General features: G+C 66.0%; 2 protein-coding genes across 2 annotated transcripts; both read left to right on the forward strand.

Annotated features, from left to right (window-relative positions):
• Positions 1 to 7,535: 7,535 nt before the first annotated feature.
• Positions 7,536 to 17,052, forward strand: LOC121926482 (basic proline-rich protein-like; the record flags this gene model as incomplete). Its single annotated transcript, XM_042459504.1, is given in 15 exon segments — positions 7,536 to 7,584; positions 7,909 to 8,127; positions 8,257 to 8,325; positions 8,740 to 8,907; positions 8,967 to 9,166; positions 9,168 to 9,318; positions 9,622 to 9,826; positions 10,130 to 10,251; positions 10,750 to 10,905; positions 12,004 to 12,129; positions 13,064 to 13,270; positions 13,643 to 13,987; positions 14,833 to 15,186; positions 16,149 to 16,254; positions 17,001 to 17,052. Coding segments are annotated over 15 exon segments (2,529 nt in total), but the record flags the coding sequence as incomplete, so codon positions are not given.
• Positions 17,053 to 17,686: 634 nt separating this feature from the next.
• Positions 17,687 to 24,118, forward strand: LOC121926492 (basic proline-rich protein-like; the record flags this gene model as incomplete). The annotated part of the gene is made up of 8 exons (XM_042459514.1): positions 17,687 to 17,767; positions 17,943 to 17,991; positions 18,404 to 18,638; positions 19,555 to 19,715; positions 20,955 to 21,101; positions 21,928 to 22,224; positions 23,663 to 23,927; positions 24,085 to 24,118. Coding segments are annotated over 8 exons (1,269 nt in total), but the record flags the coding sequence as incomplete, so codon positions are not given.
• Positions 24,119 to 25,961: the final 1,843 nt, after the last annotated feature.

The following is a 25,961-nucleotide window of genomic DNA, read 5'->3' on the forward strand; positions in this document are numbered from 1 at the left end:
GCTTGGGTAACCTTTAGGACCATTTTCATCTGTGTATATCAGTAATAACTGAAGAGAAATCCAAGTTTGGGGTATATTAAGAGTTTTGTTTAGAAAATATGTAGAGTAGCATCTCGTAGCATCTCACACATACAACAGCAATTCATAGAGATGCAGCATACAGAGCTAACCAAAATGGAAATAATGGAAACAGGATAGTGGAGTTTGAGCAGTTTGCAGGGATGGTGATAATTACCTGTCTGATGAGTAGACCATGGAAAGCTGGAGTGGCTCAAACTGGGAGGTTTGAGGATGACACAGAAATACAGAGTGAACATGCATGCTAGCTGTGTGCACAAAGGGTAGCTTTTGGAACCAATATTTATTCCTAAAATATACTCCCACATGATGGCAATCTCACCAGGTAACAAAGGTTGGATATCCTTTCCCAGAAATTCACAATGGGATTCTAGACCAGTTGATTGTTTTAATTTTAGTGTAACAAAAACAGTGATTAGATTAGGATATTCCCAGGATGGATGGACAGAAAAGTTTGGCTGTGTAGGCAGAGAAGATGGCTTACTACTTTGGGTGCAAGGAGATCCTTTGTTGTAAAATGCAAGAGGAAATTCAAATGACTCGAGAGAAGGAAGGGACAATTGCTACACCCATCTAGATTTGATTGTTCCATTCCCTGGATGTGTACACATGCCTTGGGACACACTCGTTTTCTCCTGGAAACCTAATCTAGTGTTCCTGAAAGGTAACTGATCTCTCAAAAACATGCTATCTCCAGATATGAGATATGAAAATATGGTAAACTCCCAAAGTACAATATGGGGTATGCAAGGTGTGCTGACATAGCCACTGTGGCTAGTACTTGGATGGGAGACCACCAACAAATGCCGTGCGCAGTCTGGGGGTGCTTCTTGACTCGTCGCTTCACCTGACTGCTCAGGTGAATGCGACGGTCAGGAACACCTGTTATCAGCTTCGGCTGATTCGCCAGCTGCGCCCATACCTGGCCCAGAGGGACCTAGAAACTGTTGTACATGCTCTGGTAACTTCGAGTTTCTTCTGCAATGTACTCTACATGGGGCAACCCTTATACCAAACTCGGAAGCTGCAAATGGTGCAGAACATGGCAGCCAGGCTGGTCACTGGTGTTCTCAGACCACCATATAACACCGGTTTTAAAAGATCTCCATTGGCTGCCCATTCGCTTCCGAACCAATATAAGGTGTTGGTAATTACCTATAAAGCCCTAAATGGCTTTGGGCCCAGGATACCAAAGGACCGCGCCTCTCCCGTACATTCCGCCCTCACACCCTCAGAACGTCTGGGCAGCAGCTACTGAAGGTGCCTGGGGCTAGGTAGTCTCCACTTCCCGGAGACGTTTCCACAGCTGCCCCGCCCTTTGGAATGCGCTGCCCATAGAGCCCGCTCGTCTACTACCTGGCCCAATTTAGGAAGGACCTTAAAACCTTCCTATTCCAACAGGCATCCCCGAATAAATACCTGTGGGCCTCCCTCCTCTTTCGTGGCAGAGGTTGGGCTATGGGGCTTTTTACTGTTGGTTGTTTTTATTGGGTATTTATTTATATGTGTACGGTTGTTTGTATTTAACTTGTTGTGAGCCGCCCTGATCGAAGGAAGGGTGGCATATAAAAAAAAAAAATTATTATTTATATTATTATTGGTGCTGCAGCCTGAATTATAGAGGAAGGAAGTGGCAAAACACATTATATTGCTCACCTAAGAAAACTCTATGGAATTTATTTGGTCACCATGGGTCAGGAGGCACCTTGCACATATACACACAGGTCACATCAATTCTGTTTATGAACCATTAATGTCACAAATCACAGGGGGCATTGAATCAATAATCTCACAAAAGGAAAGGGGTGCTCAATCTGAAGAAAATGGATCAGAGAACATAAGAAGAAATGCAGCACAGAAATAATACAGCACAGAATAAGAAAAAGGCAGTACAGAAATAACCTCCTTAATCTAATGAATTAATTCTCTGGGACCAAAAACTACATCCAAGGTTATTAAAAGAACTGTCAAATGTAATACGGAGGCATTGGCTTAAATCTGTTGAGAACTCCTGGAGAACAAAAGAAGTCCGCAGCAGAATGGAGGAGGGCAAATGTTGTGATGTGATAGCTTTGTTTAAATATTTGGAGGGATCATATTTTAGGATGGAGCGAGGTTGTTTTCTGCTACTCCAGAGAATAGGACCTGGAACAATGGATGCAAACTACAGGAAAAGAGATTCCCCATCAACATTAGGAGGAACTTCCGTGACAGTAAAGGGTTCGACAGTGGAACACCTCCCTTGGCAGAGGCTGGATGGCCATTTGTCAGGTATCTTTGATTGAGATTCCTGCATGGCAGGGGGATGGACTGGATGGCCCTTGTGGTCTCTCTCTACTCTATATCTATGAAAGATATATGGAATTCTGGGATTTGTATTTTGTTGTGGCACAGTGCTCTCTGGACAGAGAAGGCTAAATGAGTCAAAGGCTTTCATGGCTGGCATCCAAGTTTTTTGTGGGTTTTTTTGGGCTATGTGGCCATGTTCTAGCAGAGTTCTCTGACCTTTTGCCAGCATCTCTCTGAAGATGCCAGCCACAGTGAGGTAAATGTAGCATTTGAGGCCATTTGTGGAGGAAGACAGTGTCCAGCAGTTTCCTGTCCTCTATGCCTTCTGGGGCTTGTGGGGAAATTTGTGATTTATAAAAAATATAACACATCATCAGTTTCAAGCCCAGGAGAGGCCTATTTTTCTCTCCACTTGGACTTACAATGTCCCAGAAGGGCCAAAAATCTGGTAAAAATACCCAATGATTTAACAATTACAGGATGTAAGGAAATATTGCAGTGTGTGTTTAAAGAAAATATCACAAAGATTGACACAAACAACCAAAGGAAGTTGCAGTATCCCATGAGATAAATTCCACAATCCATGGTAGGCAGTAGTTCATTAGGATCAGCCTAGATAGATAGATAGAGATAGATAGATAGATAGATAGATACAGACAGACAGACAGACAGATAGATAGATTGTAAGCCTGAGGGCAGGGAACCTTCTGATTATCCCCTCTGTTGCAGCCACCCAGATTCCCAGTGACTGAGCGGCATATAAATAAATCCTATTAGGATTAGGATTAGGATTAGATATAAATGCCACATACTATGTAAATGCCACCTTTGCTAAGCTGTGGAAGGAGTAACAACTGAGTCCAAGATCATCAGAATGGAAGGGTGAGAAGGAACATCATACAGTGGTAATGATGGGAGAAATTTAATGCTCTCTCTCCTTGCTATCTAAATACCACCATCACCCATTACACACACCAATGGACAGGAGGATCTCCCATTACACCTAAGGGGAGATTTTATTTTACTAATGCAAAGCTACACAACAAGGCATTTTTACCAGAGGCCCAGCTGGAGAAAGAAATTGTAACATCCTCCCTGCATATGCAGTGCTGACCCAATCTCATCCTGGCCATGCCCAATTTTTTTAATGCGCAATCCAATGTTTAATTACATCATTAACATGTAGTTAGGCCCTTGGAATCTAGGGAGAATAGGGAATTGAAGCGATTAACTGATAATGTGAATATACTAGACAGCAGGAGACTTTGTTAAGCATTCTTTTCCTTTTAGTGTTCTGGTTTAATAATTTTCTGATTTGCATGTAGTTATGCCTTTCAGATCCATCACACACATGCTCACATGTCATAATGCAGTTCAGAGCCTAGCACCCTGGCAGTAAAATTTTTAATTACTTGGCACACGCAAGCACTTTTTACAAGAAGAGATAGTAGATCAGTCATAGCTTACTATCAATTTTTACAAGATCATGTTGGAAAATACATCATAAGATAGAATTTAAAAGCAGAAGAAGCCTGCAACTGTTTCTCCTAGCAGCTGAATCCTTTAAATATCACTAAGGTAAGCCACTTGAAAATTATCCATTATACTGCTAAATTGCAACACCAACAACAGATGGAGGAAAGAGCTAAGAAATGAAGGAGTTTGAAGGTGAAATGGAATATATGACCACCTTCTCAATTAACTTTTCTGTTTGAGCTGAAAGTCAAGGCATAAGGGCAGCCGCATGCATGCCATTCAGTTCTTTGCCCTGTACCCATTAAACAGAATAGGGAGTCTTGCAAACCCCCCCCCCATGAAATAGCATCTTTTGCTAAAGGTAGGGTAAATTTACCTCTTTTCCCTTGCATCAAGGATCTTCACGACAATCTGACAAACTTGCATATCAAAAAAAAAAGCCCGGTAGGAAAGTGTTTCAAGAACAGATGCAGAAGAAAAATGAATGTTACCTCCATTAATGTATACTCGGTTCTTCCCTGGTTTTATATGTAAGCAAAGATGTTTGGTTACCCATTATGTCTAGCTGGATTTCAAGATTTTTTAGCAATTTCAATGTTATGTAGAGAGATGCTAAGAACAGAAGCTCAGTAATATAAGCAGGGATAAGCTGAGCTGTCAAACAAACAGTAATTCATGTTATTACACATTTTAGCAAATTAGCAAGGCAATTTAGACCAACCTTTAGACTAATTGAGGTAGTAATCTACAGAATGTACTAATGAACATTTCATTTTGTTCCACAATTCTACTCTGCGGTAGTTACACTTCTGTCATGTGTCCAGGATCATCTGTTAAATTGTTTTGTCCTACATATGCTAATGGAGAGTCATCCCCAATAGTAGTTGTGTTACAGAGTCATAGAAGTCATAGAATCACAGTGTTATCCTCTTCCACTCGTGGTGAACCAGGAGAATATTGGCATTTGGCCTGTACCGAAAGTCAGTCACTCAGGAGTGAAACAGAAGGCTAGGAAGGAGTGGCCAGAAGCCCATCCATGCAAAATTGCCCTGAGGCCACACCAAACAAATGTCTTTAAGGCACCTCCTGTTGCAGTCCCAAAAGGAGCAGAAAAGATCCGCTCCTTCTGGGGCCCCAGTATGGCCCAGATGGCTTCTGGGAGCTCCGGGGAATGAGTCATGCAAACACCATGGCCCCGAAGCGCTGGAATCCAACCATCTGCCCATCTGTTTCAGGCTTATGATGTGTATGTGGTAGAGGATGGCTGAACATCCTCAAAAGAAATTTTCACCTTATACCAATTTTTAATGGGTGCTCCATTTTATATACATGTGTGCAATACAATCCTTAATGACTCTTCCTTTCCTGAACCCAGCTTAGACATCGGGCATCTCTGTACATACATAGTGAAAGTCTCTGCTGCGGAATTTTGAGCATTTGCTTCAAGGAAAATAAAAGTAATAGTTCTCTGGCTACTGTCATCCCTGGTGTTCCCTTCTTGGAGATTAGAATGTAATGTTGAGTGTGTCTCAATGTGGTTTTTTTGTGGTAAAAAAAAAACATTCAAAGGGGGTTTACTGTGCCTCTTCTGCTCATACTAACAATGCTAGCAATGGTGCCACTGCTGTTGTTTCTGTGAGATCCACCACAAGTGTCACCCACACTGGCTGCCGCCGCCTATTAAATGTTTGGCACATTTAGTCAGGCTCCTCGAGCAAAGGCCTCCCTGATGTGGGAAGCACTGCGCCAACAGCATAGCCTCTTGCCTCACCTGCAATCCACTAGTGTGGAAAGGTAGTGCCATTGGGGGGAAAGCAGATGCTAGCTAGGAAAAATTAACATTCTTTTGCTGGCCTGAAATTATGTTTTCCATTTTAGTATTTATTTGGTTTTGTTTTATCTTCAAAGCTTTTACAGATATATTCATCCAGTCTTCTCACTTGTAACTGGAAATAAGCAAGCATGGAAAGGTTGGACGGTGTGTGGCTTAGCTCTGAGTGCCAAAGCCTGAAACAGTTTGGTTCCACATGTAACTCTGTATTAAGCCGTTTGGAAGAAATTCTCACTTAGTTCATAGAAGACAGTAAATCTGACATCTATACTGCCTGAAAGATAAGCTTATCTGTAGCAATCAGCAACTGTGATCCTCTAGAGTGGTATGCTAATGGAAATTTAAACCACCAAATATTCAGAGGGCCACAACTGCCCCATGCTGTGGTAGACTAACAGAAACTAGCATATGTATGCTGGACACTGAACAATAGCAGAACTACCAGAATTTCTAACTGGTTTAGGAAAGCTAGTATTTGTTGTAACTGCCCTCAAGTAATCCCCAATCATGTCAGACCTGTGATGAGACATCTCTGAAGACTCGCTATCCTCTACTTTTCTGCTTAGGTCCTTAATTTCAGGCCTGTGACTCCCTGAGTGAATCTGCCATTTGGTGTACAGTCTTCCTCTCTTTTATTGCCCTCCACTTTGTCTACCATTATATCTTTTCTAAGGAGCATGCCATCTCATGATGCCACCAAAGTTTGACAGGCTCAACTTTCATCTTGACTTCCAGGGAGATTTTAGTTTATCTTCTCAAGGAGCCACTGTTTTGTCTTTTGGCTATCCATGGTATCTCATTATTCTTCCTAGCACACATCTGAAATGAGTTGATTTTCCTATTATCTGCTTTCTTCACTGTCCACGCGAATCTGAGTATGGAGATATGTCAACCAGTCCTGGATGGGGTCCACTTTTCTAAAGGACTTGTTCGCAGCTTGGAGTGACACCTGGACTTGTCCCTCAGTTGTCAGCTCAGATAGATGTGACGGCCAGGAGTGCTTTTACCTGCTTCGGCTGAGAGCCAGCTGCGGGCCTACCTGGAGCCGGGGGACATAGAAACAATGGTACACCATTGGTGACCTCGCATCTCCAACCACACCCCCACCACCCACACACACCCCCAACCCCCCACCCCCACCCCCCCCACACCCCCCCCCACCCACCACCCCCCCCCCACCCCCCCAACACCCCCCCCAAACCCCCACCAACCCCACCACCACCCACCCCAAAACCCCACCCCCCCCACCCACCCCCCCCACACACCAACCCCCCCAACCACCACCCACCCCCCACCCACCACCCCCACCCCCCACCCCACCCCCCACAACACCCCCAAACCCCCCCCCCCCACACACACCCCCACAAACCCCCCACCACCCCCCCCCCCACAACCCCCCCACCCCCAACCCCCACCCCCCCAACACACACCACCACACCCCACACCCACCCCCCCCCACCCCCCCACACCCCCCCCCCACCCAACCCACACCCACCCCCCCCCCCCACCACCCCCCCCCCCACCACCCACACCTACCACCCCCCCCCCCCACCAAAACCCCCCCACACACACCCAAACCCCCCCACCACCCCCCCACCCCCACACCACCCACCCACCCCACCCCCACCACAACCCCACAAACCCCCCCCCCACACCCCCCCCCCCCCCACCCCCCACCCCTACCACCACACCACCCCGCCCCAACCACCCCCCCCCCCCCACCCCCACCCACAACACCCCCCCCCACCCCCCGCACCCCACCACCCCCTCTCACCCCCCCACCCCCCACCCCACCCACCACCCCCCCCCCCCCCCCCCACCCCCCCAAACACCCACCCCCCCCAACCCCCCCACCCCCCCCCCAACGCCCCCCACCCCCCCCCCCCCCCCACCCACCCCCCCACCCCCCACAAACCACACCCCCCCCCCACCCACCCCCACACACACCAACAAACCCCCCCCCCCCCCCCCACCACCCCACACACCCCCCACCCAACCCCACCACCAAACCCACCCACCCCCAATCGCCCCAACCCCCACCCCAACCCACCCCCACCACACCCCCCCCCCCCCCCCCCCCCCACCACCCACCCCCCCCCCAACCAACACCCCCCCCCACCCCACCAACCAACCCCCCCCCAAACACCCCCACCCAACCCAACCGCCACAAACCCCCCCCCTCACCCCCCCCACACAACCCACCACCCCCCCACCCCCCCTCCACCCCCACCACCACCCCCCACCCCCCCAACCCCCACCAACCCAAGCCCCACCCCTCCCCCCCCCCCACACCCCCCAACCCCCCACCCCACCACCACCATCTACCCCCCCCCCCCCCCCACCAACACCCCCCACCCCCCCCACAACCCCCCCCCCCCCACCCCCAACAACCTCCCCCAACCCACCCACCACCACACCACCCCCAACCCCCACCCCCCCCCCCCCAACCCCCCCCCACCCCCACCCCCACCCCAAAACCACCCACACCACACCCCACCCCCCCCCACAACCCCCACACAACACCCCCACCACCCCCCCCCCCCACAACCCCCCCCACCACCCCCCCCAACCCCCCCACCCCACACCCCCCACCCCACCACCCCCCCCCCCACCCCCACAACCACCCCCACCCCCACCCCAGCCACCACCCCCCCCCAACACCCCCCACCCCCTCTCCACCCCATCACAACCCCCCCACCCCACCCAACACCCCAACCCCCCCCCCCCCCACAACCAACCCCATCCTCCCCCCCCCACCCCCACCCCCCCCCCACCCCCCCCCAACACCCGCCTCTCCCACCCACCAAACACCCCCCCCCACCATACCCCCCACACCCCCCCCCAACCACCCACCCCCCCCCCCAACCCCCCGCTACCACCACACAACCCCCCCCCCCCAACCCACAACCCCCCCCCCCACCCCCCCCCCACCCCACCCACCACCCACACCACAACAACCCCCCCCCACCCGCCAACCACCACCCCCCCCTACCCCCCCCACCCCCACCCCAACCCCCACCCACCTCCACCCCCCACCACCCACCAACCCCCCACCCCCCACCCCACCCCCCCCCCCACCCCACCCACCCCCTCCCCCCCCCCCCCACCCAACCCATCCCCACCCCCCCCCCCCCCCCCCCAACCCCCACACACACCCACAACCCCACCCACACCCCCCCCCCCCCCCCCCCCCCCACCCCCTCTCCCCCCCCCCCCCCCCCCCCCCCCCCCCCCCCCCAACAAAACCCAACCCACCCAACCCACCCCCAACACCCCACACACTACCCGCTCTCCCCCCCACCACCCAACCCCCCCCCCACACCACCACCCCCCCCCCCACCCCCCACCCCACCCCCCCACACCCAACCCCACCACACACCCACCCACCCCCCCACACCACCCCCCCACCCCCCCCCCCCACCACCCCAGCCATCTCCCCCCCCCCCACACACCACCACCCCACACCCCCCCCCACCGCCCCCCCCACCCCCACAAAACACAACCCCCACCCCACACACCCCCCCCACCACACCCTCCACCACCACCCCCCCCCCCCCACACCCCCCCCCACCCAGACCCCACCCCACCCCCCCCACCCCCACCTCCCACCCCCAACCACACACCACAACCACCACCCCCCCCACCACCACACCACACCCCCACACACCCACCCCCAACCCCACAACACCCCACCCCCAACACCCCCAACCCCACGCACCCCCCACCCCACCCCACCACACCCACACCCCACCCCCCCCCCACCCCACCACCCCACACCCCCCCCCCCCACCCCTCCCCCCCACCCCCCACCCCCCCACACCCAACCCATCACCCCCACACCCGCCCCCCCCACCCACCCATACACCCCCCCCCCCCCACCACCACCCCCCCAACCCACCCCCCCCCCCCCCACCCCCCCCACCCCCACCCACCCACCCCCACCCAAACCCCCACCCCCCCCCCGCCCCCCCCACCCCACCCCCCCCCCAAACCCCACCCCCACAACCCCCACCAACCCCCCCCCACCCCCCCACCCAACCCACCCCCCCCACCCCCCCTCTACCCCTCTCCACCCCCCAACACCCCCCCTTCTCCCACCCCCCCCAACCCCCCCCCCCCCCACACCCCACCACCCAACAAACCCCCCCCCCCCCCCCACCCCCCCACCCTCACCCCCCACCCCCCCTCTACAGCCACCCCCACCACATCCCACCCCCACTCTACCCTCTCAGCGACCCACCTCGCCACATCCCCACCCAACTTCAACCCCCACCCCCCACCTCCCCCCCCCCCCACCCCCATCTCCACCCACCCCCCCACCCCCAACACACCCCACACAACCCCACCCACCCACCCACCCCCACCCCACCAAACCCCCCCCCCAACCCCCCACCCCCACCCCTCCCACCACATCACCCCGCCCCACCCCCCAAACCACCACCCCCAACAACACCACCCACCCCCCCCCCCCACAAACCCCCCAAAACCACCCTCCCCCCCACCCCCCCCACCACCCCCCCCACCCCCCCCCCCCCAACCCCCACCCCACCCACCCCCCCCCCCCCCACCCCACCCCAACGCCCGATCCCCCCCCCACCCCACCCACACCCCCCCCCACCCACCCCACAACCCCCGCCCCACACCACACAACCCACCCACCCCCCCAACCAAACCACAAACCCAAACACACACCACCCCCCCCCCCCCCAACGCCCCACACCCACCCAACAACCCCCACCCCCCCCCACCCCCCCCATCTTACACACCACACCCCCACCCCACACCACCCACCCCCACCAGATCTCACCCCCCCACCCCCACCAAAACCCCCCCCCGCCACCACACCCCCACCCACCCACCAACACCACCCCCCCCCCCCCACACCCACACCCAACCCCCCCCCACCCTACCCCCAACCCCCCACCCACCCACCCCACACCCCCAACACCCACCCCCCACCCCCCAACACCCCCCACCAACCCCCACCACCCCACCAACCCCCCCCAACCCCAACCACCCCACACCCCCCCCCCACAAAACCCCCACCCACCCACCCCCACCAAACCCCACCCACCCACCACCACCCCCCCCCCCACCCCCCCACCCCCCCCCCCACCCCCCCCCACCCCCCCCCCCCCCCCCCACAATCGCCCCCCCCCCCCCCACCCAGCCTATCCCCCAGACCCCCCCACCCCCCCCACACACCCCCCCCCCCCCGCCACCCCCCCCCCCCCCCTCCCCCCCGCCCAACCACCCACACCCCCCACCCTAAACCCCCACCCCCCCACCCCCCGTCTCCCCCCCACCCCAACCCCCCACCCCCTTCTCCCCACAAACCCCCACCCCAACCCCCCCCACACACCCCCCCCCAACCCAACACACCACCCCCCCTCCTCACCCGCCACCCACCCACCCCACCCCACCCCCACCCAACCCCCCACCACCACCAACCCAACCCAAACCACACCCACCCCCCCCACCCCCACAACACCCCCCACCACACACCCACCACCCCAAAAAAACCCCCACCCACCCCCACCACACACCCAACATCTAACCCCCCCCCCCACCACACCACCCCCCCAACCCCCCCCCCAACACCCCCCCCCCCACCCCCCCCCCCACACCCCCCCCACCCCCCCCCACCCAGAGCCCCACACCCCCCCCAGAACCCCCACCCACAACCCCCCCCACCCCCCCCACCCCCCCCCACCCCTCTCCCCCCCCCCCCCCCCCCCCCCCCCCCCCCCCACGAACCACTTTCACACCCCCCCCCCCCCACCCCACCCCCACCCCCCCCCTTCGTTCCCCCCCCCCACCCCCCCCCCACCCCCCCACCCCCACCCCACCCCCACCCCACAAAACACCCCCCCCCCCCCACCCCCACCCCCCCACCACCCCCCCACACACCCACCCCCCCACCACCCCCCACCCACCCCCCACCCCACCACCCCCGCACCAACCCCCCCCCTACCCGCCCCCCCCCCCTCCACCCCCCCAACACCCCCCCACCCCCCCCCCCCCCCCCCCCCCCACACGCCCCCCCTCCACACACCCCACCACTCTCCCCCCAACCACCACCACCACCCCCCCAACCCCCCACCCACCCCACCACCCCAACCAACCCACCCCCACCCCCCCCCCCCCCACCCCACACACCCCACCCCCCCCCCCCCCCCACCACCCCACCAACCCCCACCCAACACACACCCCCACCCCCCCAACCCACCACCCCCCCACCCACTCTCGCACACCACCCCCACCCTGCCCCCACCACACCCCCCCCCCACCCCACCACACCCACCCCCCAGCCCCCCACCATCTCACCACCCCCCCCCCCCCCCCCAACCCGCACCCCCACAACCCCCCCCCCCCCGCCCCCCCTCCTGCCTCAACCCCCCCCCCCCTCCCCCCCCCCCCCCCCCCCCCCCCCCCTCCTCCCCCACCCCCCCCACACACACCCCACCACACCAACCACACACACACCACGCCCCCCAACCCCCCCAAACCCGCCACAAACCCCCCCCCCCCCCTCTCCCCCACACACCCCACCCCTCCCCCCCCACTCTAAACACCCCCCCCCCCCCTCTCCCCCCACCCCCACCCCCACACCCCACACCACCCCCCCACCCCACCCAACCCCCCACCCCCCACCACCCCCACCCCCCCCGACACCCACCCCCAACCCCCCCCCCTCCACCCCCCACCCACCCCCCACCCCCCCCCCCCCTACACCCCCCACACCCCACCCCCCATCACTCCCCCACACCCCCCCCCCCCACCCACACACCTCCCCCCCCCACCCCACCCCCCAACCCCCCCCACAAGCCCCCCACCACCAACCACAACCCAACACCCCCCCACCCCCACGCCCCCCCAACACCACCCGCTCACCCCCCCACACCCACCAACCCCCCAAACCCCCAACACCCCAACACCCCACCCCCCCCACAACCCACCCCCCCCCCCACCCCCCCCCCACCACCCACCCCCCCCCCACACACACAACCCCCCACACACCACCACCCACCCCCACCCCACCCCCCCCACCCCCCACCCCACCGCCACGCCCCAACCCCCCCACACCCCACCACTCCAAACCCCACCCACCACCACCAACCCCCCACCACCCCATCACACCCCCCCCCCAACCCACCCACCCCCTCCCGCCCCACAAACCACCCCCACACACCCCCCCCCCCCCCCCCCCAAACCCCCCCCCCCCCCCCCCCCCCCCCCGACCCCCCCCCCCACCCCCCCCCCACACCCAACAACCCCCCACGCAACCCCCCCCCCCCCCCAACAACCCCCCCCCCCCAACCCCACCCCACCCCCCCCCCAACCACACTCACCCACAAACCCACCCCAACCCCCCCACCACCCCACCCACCCCCCACCCCCCCCCCCCCTCCAACCCCCGCCCAACCCCCCCCCCACCACCACCACCCCCCACCCCACCCCCCCCCCACCCCCTACCACACCCACCCCCCCCCCCTCCCCCCCCCCCCCACCCCCACCCCCCCCCCCAACCCCCCCCACCCCCCCCCCCCCCCCCCCCACCCCCACCCACCCCACCCCCCCCCACCCCACCCCCCCCCCACCACCACACCCCCACCACCCGCCCCCCCCCACCCACACACCACCAACCCACCACCACCCCCCCCCCCCCCCCCACCAACCCCCATCTCACCCCCCACCCCCCCCCCACCCACACCACCCCCCCCCACCACCCCCCCACACCCCCCCCCCACCCAACCCCCAACCCCCCCCCACACCCACCCCCAACCACCCACACCCCCAAACAACCCCCTCCCCACCCCAACCCCCCACCCCCACCCACCAACCCGCCCACCACCCCCCCCCCACCACCCCTCCCCACCCACCCCCCCCCCCACCACCCCCCCCCCCCCCTTCCAACACCCCCAAACCTTCTCACCACCCAACCCCCCCCCCCCCCGCCCCCCCCCACAACCCCCCCACCACCAACCCCCCCAACCCCCCATCATCCCCCGCCCACCCCCCCCCCCCCCCCCCCCCCCCCAACCACACCCCCCCCCCCCCCCACCCCCCCCACACCCCCAACCACCACACCCCCCCACACCCCACCCCACCCCCCCCACCCCCCCCCCCCCCCCCCACCCACCCACCACACCCCACCACCACCCCCCCCCCCACCCCACCCCCCCCCCAAACCCCCCCCCCACCCCACCCCCCCAACCCCCCCCCCCCCCCCCCCCACCCCCCAACCCCCCCCCCCCCACCCCGCCCCCACGCCACCCCCCCCCCCCCCACCACCCCCCCCCCCACCCCCCCGTCTCACCCCCCCCCACCCCCCCCAGACACACAACAACCACACCCCCCACCCCCCCCCCCCCAACCAACCCCTCCGCCCCCCCCCCAACAACACCCCCCACCCCCCCCACACCCCCACCCCCCCCCCCCCACCCCCCCTCTCCCCCCCCACCCACACCCACCCCCACCACCCCACCCCCCCCCCCACCCCACCCCCCAACCCCCTCCACCCCCACCCCCCCCCCCCCCCACCACACCCACCCACCCCCCCCACCACCGCCCCCAAACACCCCCACCCCAAACCCCCCACCACACCCACCCACCCACACACCCCCCCCACCCCCACCCCCCCCCAACGCCACACCCCCAACCCCCCCCCCCCCCCCCCCCCACCCAATCTCCAACCCCCCCACCACCCCCACACCCCCCCCACCACAACCCCCACAAACACCCACACCCACCACCCCCCAACCACCACCCACAACCACCCCACGCTCCCCCCCACCCCCACAACCACACCACCCACCCACACCCCCAACCCCACCCAAACCACCCACCCCCCCACCTTCTCCCCGCCACCCCCCACCACCCACAACACCCCCCACCAACCCCCACCCCCCCCCCCACACCGACCCCACCCAACACCCCCCCCCCCCCCACCCCCCCCCACATCTCCCCCCCCCCCACCCACACCCCCCCCCAACCCCCCCAACACCACCCCCCAGCACCCCCCCACCCCCCGCCACACCACCCCCCCCCACCCACCCCCCCCACCACCCCCCACCACCACCCCCCCCCCCCTCCCCCAAACCACCCCCCCACAAACACCACCCACACCCCCCCCCCCAAACGCCACCAACCCACCACCCCCCCCCACCCCCCCCCCCCCCCCCCCCCCCCACACCCCCCCCCCCCCCACCCCCCCCCCCCAACCCCCCCCCCCCCCAACCCCCTACCACCCCCCCCCCCCCCACCCCCCCCCCATACCCCCCCCACCCACCCAAACCCCACCCCCCCCCCACACCACCCCCCCCCCAACACCCCCCCACCCACCCCACCCCCCCGCCCCCCCCCCCCACCACCCCCCCCACCCCCACACAAAAAGCCCCCCCCACCAGTACCCCACCCCCCACCAACCCCACCACCCCCCAACCCCCAAACCACCCCCCCCCCCCCCCCCCCCCCCCACCCCCCCCCCCCCCCCCCCCCACAACCACCCCACCCCACACACCAACCCCCACCCCCCCCCCACCCCCAACAACCACCCACACCCCCCACCCCCCCACCCACCCCCACCAACCCCCAACACACACCACCCACCCTCTCCCCACCCAACCCCCCCACACCACCACCACCCCCCACCCACCCCCGCGCACCCACCACCCAACCCCCACCCAACCACCCCCCCAACCCCCACCCCCCCCCCCCCCCCAAAACCCCACACCCCCCCCCCACGCACCCCCCCCCAACCCACCCCCCACCCACCCCTCACACCCCCCCCCCCCCCCCGACCCACCCCACCCCACACCCCCCACCCCACCCACCCACCCCCGCCCACCCCTCTCCACGCCCCCCCGCCCCCCACCCCGAAGACCCCACCCCCCCCACCCCCCCCCCACCCCACCCACACCCAAACCCCCCCACACCACAACCCCCCCCGCCCCCCCACCCCAACCAAACACAAACAACCCCACACACCCCAAACCCCCCCCCACCCCCCCCCCAACCACCCCCCCAAATCTACCTCACACCCCCCCCCACACCACCCACCACCCCCCCCACCCCCCCCCCCCCCCCCCCACCCCACCCACACCCCACCTCAACACCCCCACCCCCCCGCACCCCCCCACCCCCCCAACACCCCCCTCTCCCACACCCCACCCCCCCACCCTCGCCCCCACACCAACCCCCAAACCCACCCCCATCTCCACACACCCACCTACCAACACCCCCGCCCCCCCAGACCCCCCCCCCACCCCACACACACCAACACAACACACCCCCCCCCCCCCCCACCACCCCCCCCCCCCCACCCACGCCCCCCCCACACCCCCCCGCCCCCCCCCCCCCCCCCCAACCCCCCACAACCCCAACCCCCCCCCACCACGCACCCCCCCCCACCCCCAAAACCCACCCACCACCCACCACCTCACCAACCCCCCCCCCCCCAACCCCCCCCCCACCCCCCCTCCCCCCCCCCCCCCCCCCCTCTCCCCACCCCCCCCCAACCCCCTCTCAACCCCCCCACCACCCCCCCCCCCCCCCACCCCCCCCCCACCCCACCCCCCCCCCCCCACCCCCCGCACCCTAACACCACCCAACCCCCACAACCAAACCACCCACCCCCAACCCCCCCCAAAAAACCCACCCCCACCACCCCACCCACCCCCCCCCCCCACACACTCCTCTCCACACCCCCCCCCCCCCCCCACACCCCACCCCACCCCCCAACCCCACCCCGCCCCACCCACACCCCCCCCCCCCCCAACCCCAACAACCGCCCCAACCTAAACCCCACCCCAACACCCCCAACCCACCAACTCACTCCACCACACCACCCCACACCCCCCCCCCCCCCCCCCACCCCCACCACCCACACCACGCCCCCCACCCCCCCCCCCCCCCCCCCCCACCCCCCAACCCCAGCAACCCACCCCCCCAGCCAAAACCCCAAACACCGCTCCACCCCTCTACACCCCCCACCCCACCCCCCCCCCCAAAACCCCCCTACACCACCACACCCCCACCCCCCCCCCCCCCCACCACCACGCCCCACCCCACCCCACACCCACACAACCCCCCGCCCCCCCCCCCCCCAACCCCACCCCCCCCCCCCCCCCCACAACACCCCCCCCCCACCCCACCCCCCCCCCCCCCCAAACCCCCAAACCCCCACCCACCCCAAACCCCCCAAACACCCCCCACACATCTCTGACCCCCCCCCTACCCCACCCCCGCAACCCCCCCCCACCACCCCACCCCCCCCCCCACACCCCCCCACCCCCCCCCACCCCCACCCCCCCCCACCACCCCACCCCCCCCCACCCCCCAACCCAACCCCCCCCCCCCCCCCATCTCCAACCCCCCCCCCACCCACCACCACCACCCACCCCCCGCCCCCCCACACCGCCCCCCCCACGCCCACCACCCCACCCCACACCCCACCAACCCCACACCCCACCCCCGCCACCCACCCCCCCAAACCCCCCACCACACACACCCCCCTCCCCCCCACACCCCCCCCCCCCACCCCCACCCTCTCACCCACCACCCCCCCCCACCCCCAGCCATCCCACACCACCCAGATCTACCAACCCCCCACCCCCTCCCCGCCCAACCCACCCCCCCTCCACCCCCCCCAACCCCCCCACACCCCCACCCCCCCACACCCACCCACCACGCCCCCCCCCCCACCCCCCACCACCCCGCACACACCCACCCCCCTCTCCCACACCCACCCCACCCCAACCCCACCCCTCCCACCCACCCCACTCCACCCCCCCCCCCCCCCCCCACCCACCCCCCCCCCCCCACCACCACACCCACCCCCCACACACCCCCCCCACCCCCCCCCCCACCCACACACCACCAACACCCACCCCCCACCCCCCCCACCCCCCACACCCCCACACCCCACCCCACCCACCCCCCCACCCACAAACCCACATCTCCACCCCCAACCCCCCCCCCACCCCCCCCATCCCCCCCCCCCCCCCCCCCCCCACCAACACCCCCTCACCCAGACCACCCCCCCCCCCACCCCCCCCCACCCCCCCCCCCCCACGCCCCCCACCCCCCCACGCACCCCAACACACCCCCACCCCCAACCCCCCCCCCACCCCCCCCCCCACCCCAACACCCCATCTCCACCCACCACACACCCCCCCACCCCCCCCCCCCACCCCCCCCACCCCCCCACACCCCCCCCCCCAACCCCACCCCCACCACCCCCACAACCCCCCCCCCAACCCCCAAGCCCCCCCCACCTCCGCCCCCCCCCCCAACCCCCCCACCCCCCCCCCCCCCCCCCACCCCCCCGAACAACCCCCCAACCACCCCCCCCCACCCCAACACCCCCACACCCCCACCCCACCACCCCAACCCACCCCCCCACCCCCACCACCAACCCCATCTGCACCCAAAAACCCCCCCCCCCCTCACCCCCCCCCGACCACCCCCCCCCACCCCCCCACCCCGTCTCCCACCCAACACCCCACCCACCCCCACCCCAACGCCCCCACCCCCACCCCTACCCCCCCCTTCTAACCCCCCCACCACCCCCACACACCCAACCACCCACACCCACAACCCCCCACCCCCCATCTCCCCCACACCCCCCCCCCCCCCCCCCCCCCCCCCCCCCCACCCCCCACCCCCAACCCCCACTCCACTCCCCACCACCCCCCCACACCCCCAACCAACCCCCCCACGACCACACCCCCCCATCCCCCCCCGCCCCCACCCCCCCCCCACCCCCACCCCAACCCCCCCCAAACCCCCCCCGCCCCCCACCCCACCCCCCACCCCCGCCCCCCCCCCCCCCCCGCACCCACCCACCACCCCAACCCCCCCCCAACACAACACCCCCACCACCCACACACCCCCCCCCCCCCCCCACCACCCCACCCCACCCAACCCCCCCCCACCCCCCCCCCCCCCCCCCCCCCCACCCCCCACCAACACCCCACCCCCCCAACCCCCCAACCCCCCAAACCACACCCTCTCTCACACCAACAACCCACACCCCCCCCCACCCCCCCCCCCCCCCGAACACCCCCCCCACAAAACCCCACTCCCACCCCCCCCCCCCCCCCACCCCCCCCCCCCCCCAAACCCACACACACCCCCCCCCCCCCCACCCCAACACCCAAACACCCCCCCACCCCCCCACCCCCCCCCACCGATCCCCCCCCACCCCACCCCCCCCAACCCAACCACCCCCACCCCCCCTCTCACACCCCCCCCACCCCCCCCCCCCCAAACCCACCCACACCAACCAACCACCCCCCACACCCCCCCCCTCCCCCCCCCCAACCCCCACACACCCCCCCCAAACCCCCCACCAACCCCCCCCCACCCCGCCCTCTCCACACCCCCCCCACCCACACCCCCCAACCACCACCCCCCCCCCAAAGCCTCTCCCCCACCCCCACCCCCTCACAACCCAACCCCCAACCACCCCCCACCCACACCTCCTCCCCTACAACCCCACCCCCCACCCCCCCCCTCTACCCCACACCCCCCCAAACCCCCCACACCCCCCACCCAACCCCACCCCACCAAACCACCCCCCCCCCCCCCCCCCCCCACCCCCCCCCACCCCCCCCCACCCCACCACCACCCCCCGCCACCCCCCCACCCCAACACCCCCCCCCCACCCCGACCCCCCACCAACCCCCAACACCCTCTCCCACCAACCCCCCCACCACCGCCCCACCGCCCCACAACCCCCAACCCCACCCCCCCCCCCACCCATCCACCCCCCCCCCCCCACAACCACCGCACCACCCCCCCACCCCCCCCGCCCCCCACCCCCCCACAACACCTACCACCAAACACCCTAATCTACACCCCCACCCCCCCCCCAACCCCCCCCCCTCTCCCCCCCCCACCACCCCCCCCCCACCCCCACCCCCCCACACCCCACCGCCCCCAAACCCCCCTCTCCCCTCTCCAAACCCAACACAACCCCCCCCCCACCCCCCACCCCCACCACCCCCCCCCACACCCCCCCCCCCCCCACCCTCCAATCTCCAACAACCCCACCCAACCCCCCCCCCCCCCACAACCCGCCAACCACCCCCCACCCCCCCCCCCATCTCCCCCCCAGCCACCCCCCACCCTCCACCCCACCCCCCCAGACCACCCCCCACCCCAACCCCCACCCAAACCACGTACGACCACCCCCCCCCCCCCAACTCCACCAACCCCACCACCCCAACCACCCCCCCCCCCCCCCCCCCACCCCCCCCACCACACCCCCACCACCCCCCCCCCCCCAACCGCCCACCATCCCCCCCCCCACACCCCCCAAACCACCCCCACCCCCCAACCCCACACCCCCCACCCCCCCGCCACAAACCCCCCCAACCCACCCCCCAACCCACACCACCACACACCCCCCAACCCCACCCCCCACCCACACACGCACCACACCCCCCCCCCCAACCCCCCCCCCCCCCACCCACCCACAACAAACCCCCCCAACCCCCCCCCCCCCCCACCCCCCCCCCCACCGACCCCCACCCCACCCCCCCCCCCCCTCCTCCGCGCCCGCCCCCCCACCCCCGACCCCAACACACCCCCCCCCCGTCCCCCCCCCCCCCCCCCTCTCCCACCCCCCCACCACCCCCCACACCCCAACCCCCCACCCCCCCATCTCCAAACACCACCCCCCCCACCACAACCACCACCCCCCCCCCCCACCCCCCCCCCATCTCCCAACCCCCATCCCCCCCTTAAAACAGACCCCCCCCCACACACCCACCCCACCAAACCCCCACAAAACCCCTCCCCTACCACTCTCCCCAACACCCCCCCCCCCCCCCCACCTCCCCCCCCCAACCACCCCCACACCCGCCCAACCCCCCCCCAACCCCCCCCCCCCCCCCCCCAACCCAACACCCCCCCCCACCCCCCCCCCCAACACCCCACACCCAGCCCCCCACCCAACCATCTCCCACCCCCACCACCAGCCCCCCCCCCAACCCACCCACCACCACCCCCACCCCCCACACACCCCACCCCCCTCCCACCCCCCCCCCCCCAAACACCCCCCCACCAACACCCCCCCCCCACCCCCCCCCCCCCCCCCCCACCCCCAACCCCCCCAACGCCACCCCCCCCCCCCCCCCCCCACACACCAACCCACAACCCACCCCAACCCCACACCCCACAACCCCCCCCCCAACCACCCCCCAACCAACCCCCACCCCCAACCCCCCACACCCCCCACACCCCCCCTCCCGCCCCCCTACACCCACTCCACAACCCCCCCCCCCCCCCCACAACCCCCCCCCCCCCCCCAATCCCCCCCCCCCCCAGCACCCCCCCCCCCCGCCCACGCCCCCCCCGCCAACCACCCCACCCCCACCCACACCCCCAACCCCCCCACCCCCCCCCCCGCCCCTCCCCCAACCCCCCCACACCCCCCACACCCCCCCCGAACCCACCCCCCCCACCCCCCCCAAACCCCCACCCCCCCCCCAACCCCCCAAACCCCAAAGCCCCACACACACCTCTCCCCCCCCCCCCCCCCCAAACCCCCCCACCCCCCCCCTCTCCCACCACCACCCCACCCCCCGCCCCCACCCCCCAAGACCCCAACCCCCCCCACCCCAACACACCCCCACCACCCCACCCACCCCCCCCCCACACACCCCCCACCCCCCCTCTCCAAACCCCCCCCCACCCCCCCCCCACCCCCCCCCCACCCCCCCCCGCCACCCCACCCACCCCCCCCCCCCAACACCCCACCCACACCCCCCCCCCCCCACACCACACCCCCCCCCCCCCCCCCCCCAATCTCCCTCTACCCCCCCCCCCCAACCCCCACCCTCCCCCCCCCACCCCAAAACACACCACCCCCTCGACGCATCTCCCCCAACCCCCAACCACCAACACCACACCCACCCCCCCGCACCCCCCCACCCCCCACCCACCCCCCAACACCCCCCCCCAACCACCACCTCTCAACCCCCAACCAACCCCCCAACACCCCCCCCAACCCCCACCCCCCACACCCCACACCACCCCCACCCCAACCCCCCACCCCACCCCCGACCCCCCCCACCCGCCCCCCCTACCCACCCCACCCCCCCCCCCCACCACCCCCCCACCCCCCGACCCATCCCCCAACACAACGCCCCCACAACCTCTCCCCCAACAACCCACCCCCCCCAACCCACCCTCCCCACACCCCCCAACCCCCCCACCCCCCCCCACCACCCCACCCACAACCACCCCCCCCCGCCCCCCCAACCCCCCCCCACCCCCACCCCCCCCTCCCCACCCCCCCCCAACCTCTAACCACCCCCCCCCCCCACCCACACAACCCACCCACCCACCCCCCCCCCCACCCCCCTCTCCCCCCCCCCCCAAGGACCCCCCCCCCCCCCCCCCCCCCAAACACACCCACACCCCCACCCCACCCCCCCCCCCACCACCCCCACCCCCCCCCCCCACCACACCCCCCAACACCCACCCACCAACACCCCCCCCCCCCAACCCCACCCCACCCCCACCCCCCGCCCCCCCCCACCACCCCAACGCCCCCTCCTCTGCACCCAGCCCCCCCCCCACCCCCCACCACCCCCCCCCCCCCCCCCACCCCAAACCCCCCCCACACCCCCAACACCCGCCCCCACACCCCCAGCAAACCTCCCACCCACGCCACCCCCCCACCCACCCACCCCCACCCACCGCACCGACCCCCCCCCCCACCCCACCCCCCACCCCCCCCCCCCCCCCCCAACCCCCCCACCCCCACCCCCACCCCCCCACCCCCCCCAACCCACCCCCCCCACCCCCACCGACCACCCCACAACCCCCCACCCCCCCCACCCCCACCCAACCCCCCCCCCCCACATCTCCCCCCCCCCCCCACCACCCACCCCCCCCACCCACCCCACCCCCCCCGCCCCCCCCCACCACCCCACCCAACCCCCCCCCCCCACCGTCTCACCCACCCCCGACCCCCCAACCACCCCCCACCCACCCCCACCCCCCCGCCCCCCCATCTCCAGAGCACACCCCCCCCCCCCCTCTCCCCCACGCCCACCCCACCCCCCCCACCACGCCCCAACAAACAACCCCCCACACCCCCACCCCCCAAACACTCGTAACCCCCCCCTCCCACACCCCCACACCCACCCCACACACCACCCCCCCCAACCCCGCCCACCCCCAACACCCCCCCCTACCCCCCCCACCAAAACACACCAAACCCCCCACCACCCCCCAAACCCCCCCCACCCCCCCAACCCCCCAACCCCCCCCCACCAACCCCCCAACCCACCCCCCCCCCCAACCCCCCCAACCCCCCGACCCGCATCTTCCCCCCCCCAACACCACGCACCCCACACCCAACCCCCACACACACAACCCCCCCCACCCACACACCACCCTACACACCCCCAAACAACCCCCCCCCCGCACCACCCACCACCCCCCCCCCCCCCACCCACCACACCAACCCCCCGCCACCCCCCCCCCACCAACAACAACACCCCCCCCCACACACCCCCCCACAACTCTCCAACCCCGCCCCACCCCCAACACCCCACAACAACCCACACACACCCCCCACCCAACTCAACCACACGACGCCCCCCCCCACCCCCCCCCCACCACCCCCACCCCACCCCCACACCACCCACCCCCCCACCCCCCACCCCCACCCCACCAACCCCAACCCCCCACACCCCACACACCGACCCCACCCCCCCCACCAACCCCACACCAACACCCCCTCCCCCCCCCCCCCCACCACACACCCCACCCCACAACACCCCATCAAACCACCCCCCCAACCCAACCACCCCCCACACCCACCCCCCCCCCCCCCCCCCCCCCACAACCCCATTTCCCCACCCCACCCCCCACCCCCCCCCACTGCTCCCCCCCCCCCCCCACACACCCCCCCCCCCCCCCCCCCCCCCCCCACCGACCACACCAACCCCCCCACCCCAATCCTCACCCCCCCCCCCCCCCCCCCACACCCCCCCAACCCACAACCCCCACCACCCACGCCCCCCCCACCCACCCCATCGTCCCCCACCCCAGCCCCCCAACCCCCCCCCCCCCCCCCCCAACCCCCCCCCCCCCCCCGCCAACACACCCAGCCCCACCCCCCACCCCCACCACCCCCACCACCCCCCCCACCCACCCCCCCCCCCCAAGCCACCCCCACCACCCCCCCTTCCCCCCCCACCCCAACCCCCTCCCCCCCCCCCCCCCCCCCGTCTCCCGCCCCCCACCCCCCACCAACCCAACACACCCCCCACAACCCACCACCCATCCCCCCACCCATCTCCACCCCACCCCACCCATCCACCCCCCCCCGGAACCCCCCCCCCCCCCACCCAACACACCCCACCCCCCACACCCCACCCCACCAGCCGCCCACCCCCCCCCCCCCCCCCACCCCCCGACCCCCCCACCCACCCACCCACCCCACCCCTATTCTTGCAATGTGCTCTACATGGGGCTACCATTGTGCCATTTTCGTTAAACTACAATTTTGGTTCAATATATGGCAGCCAATGGTCGCCGGAAAATCTGGAAGCAACCACATAACACCAACTTAAAATCTCTTCATTGGCTGTCAATGAGTTTCCAGGCACAGTACAATGTGGTGGATTATAACCTTTAAAAGGCCTTCATAGCTTGGGGTCTAGATTAATTGCGAGAGGGCCTTCCTCCTTATAATCCACTCTGCACTCTCAATGGCTCTGGGGAAAACTTCTGCAGCCAAGCAAGACCAGGTTGGCTGCGGTTACCCAGAGGGACTTTTCATCTGCTGCTCCTAAATTATGGAATGGCCTGCGGAGGAAATCCAACATATCACATTCTTGATGTCTTTAAAATGGCGGTCAAGACAGATCTTTCCGAGAGGCCTTTCCTGAAAGATCCTCCCGTCCACTGTTAAGGATCGCCCTGGAAATGCCCTAGAAGTGTTGCTCAGTTATGTCTTTTTTAACTGATTTTTTAATCTGCATTTTATAATTGGGGTTTTTTTTTAGTTCTAAATAGTGGAATAAGGGGATTATGTAAATTTTAAGTATGTATGTATTTTGTATTTTTATGGTGTAGTTTTTGTTGTAAGTAACCCCTTGATCCTTTGGGAGAGGTGGGATATAAATAAAATATTATTATAGGGAGCAGTAGCACATCCTGAATGCAGCCACAGGTGGGAAGGGCTGCCTTTCAGGTCTACTGGCCAGGAAGGAAAGCAAGTCGCTCCTCTCCTGCCCACCAAACAGCTATGTTGAAGAGAGGAGGGGGTTGTTAAATTGGCACTAGGTGTCAAATATATTAGGTAGACCACTGGCTGTTCCACAGTATCTTTGCATGGAGCAGCAACCAGGATACTTGTGTGTTTTCGTATATGGGGATGGCTTCTAGTATCACCCAGTAAAAAGGCATGCATGACTACTATCCTTCTCTCTTAAGTTGGTAAAAGATGGTGGTTGAAAACAGGAGGAACTGCAGATGAAACTGCATCACCCTCAAAATCTAGGCATGTTGATTGGACAATGAAATTAATATAAATTGGATGATATGCCTCAGGAAGTGCTCAGCACACAGCATCTTCCCCTGCCGGTGAAGTAGTCCACAATAAATTCAGCAACTCTGGTCCCATATTTTGCACCCAAAATTCATAGCATTGGGCACAGTCTGGAGTTGAGGTCCAAAACCTCCAGAAGACTAGACGGTGAGAGCTACTGGCTTAGAAGGTACCACACTGCTATTCCCTTAGGACTACAACATTGGTTAAGAAGCCTTTCATATTATGCTGTTGCCTAAGTCCTGCCAGGTAAGTTCCTTTCAGACATTCAACATCTCAACTAATTTAGGCAAAGATGCTTTGGATCAAAAAAACCTTTATTCCAATCAATTTGGTTTAAGTTCATGGCCTATGTCCCAGGTTCTGCTAGCAGACACCTACTCGTTTGACATAGCTTTCTCCTTTCCCTTCCCAGTTTGTAGCCCTATGCGTGGCCAGGAAGGGGTTTCCAGCCCTCTTAAAGGTTTCAGGGATGCATGGGGTGTGGCGTGTGTTGTCAATCCTCCCACTTCATTGATAAACAGTTTGATTAGCAGAAGCATCCTTGGATTCATTCTATATGTGAAATCAAGGCCAGGTCAGTTTTTAAGAACCAAGATACTTAAACAAGGTTAACATCAAAGTATCGCAATGCACTTAAAAACTGAATACAGACTGAGTTTAAAAGATGTACATTCATATGAGGTTACATAAAATGGAACCAAATCT

Source organism: Sceloporus undulatus, chromosome 1 (genome assembly GCF_019175285.1).
Source record: "Sceloporus undulatus isolate JIND9_A2432 ecotype Alabama chromosome 1, SceUnd_v1.1, whole genome shotgun sequence".
NCBI classification, from domain to species: domain Eukaryota; kingdom Metazoa; phylum Chordata; class Lepidosauria; order Squamata; family Phrynosomatidae; genus Sceloporus; species Sceloporus undulatus.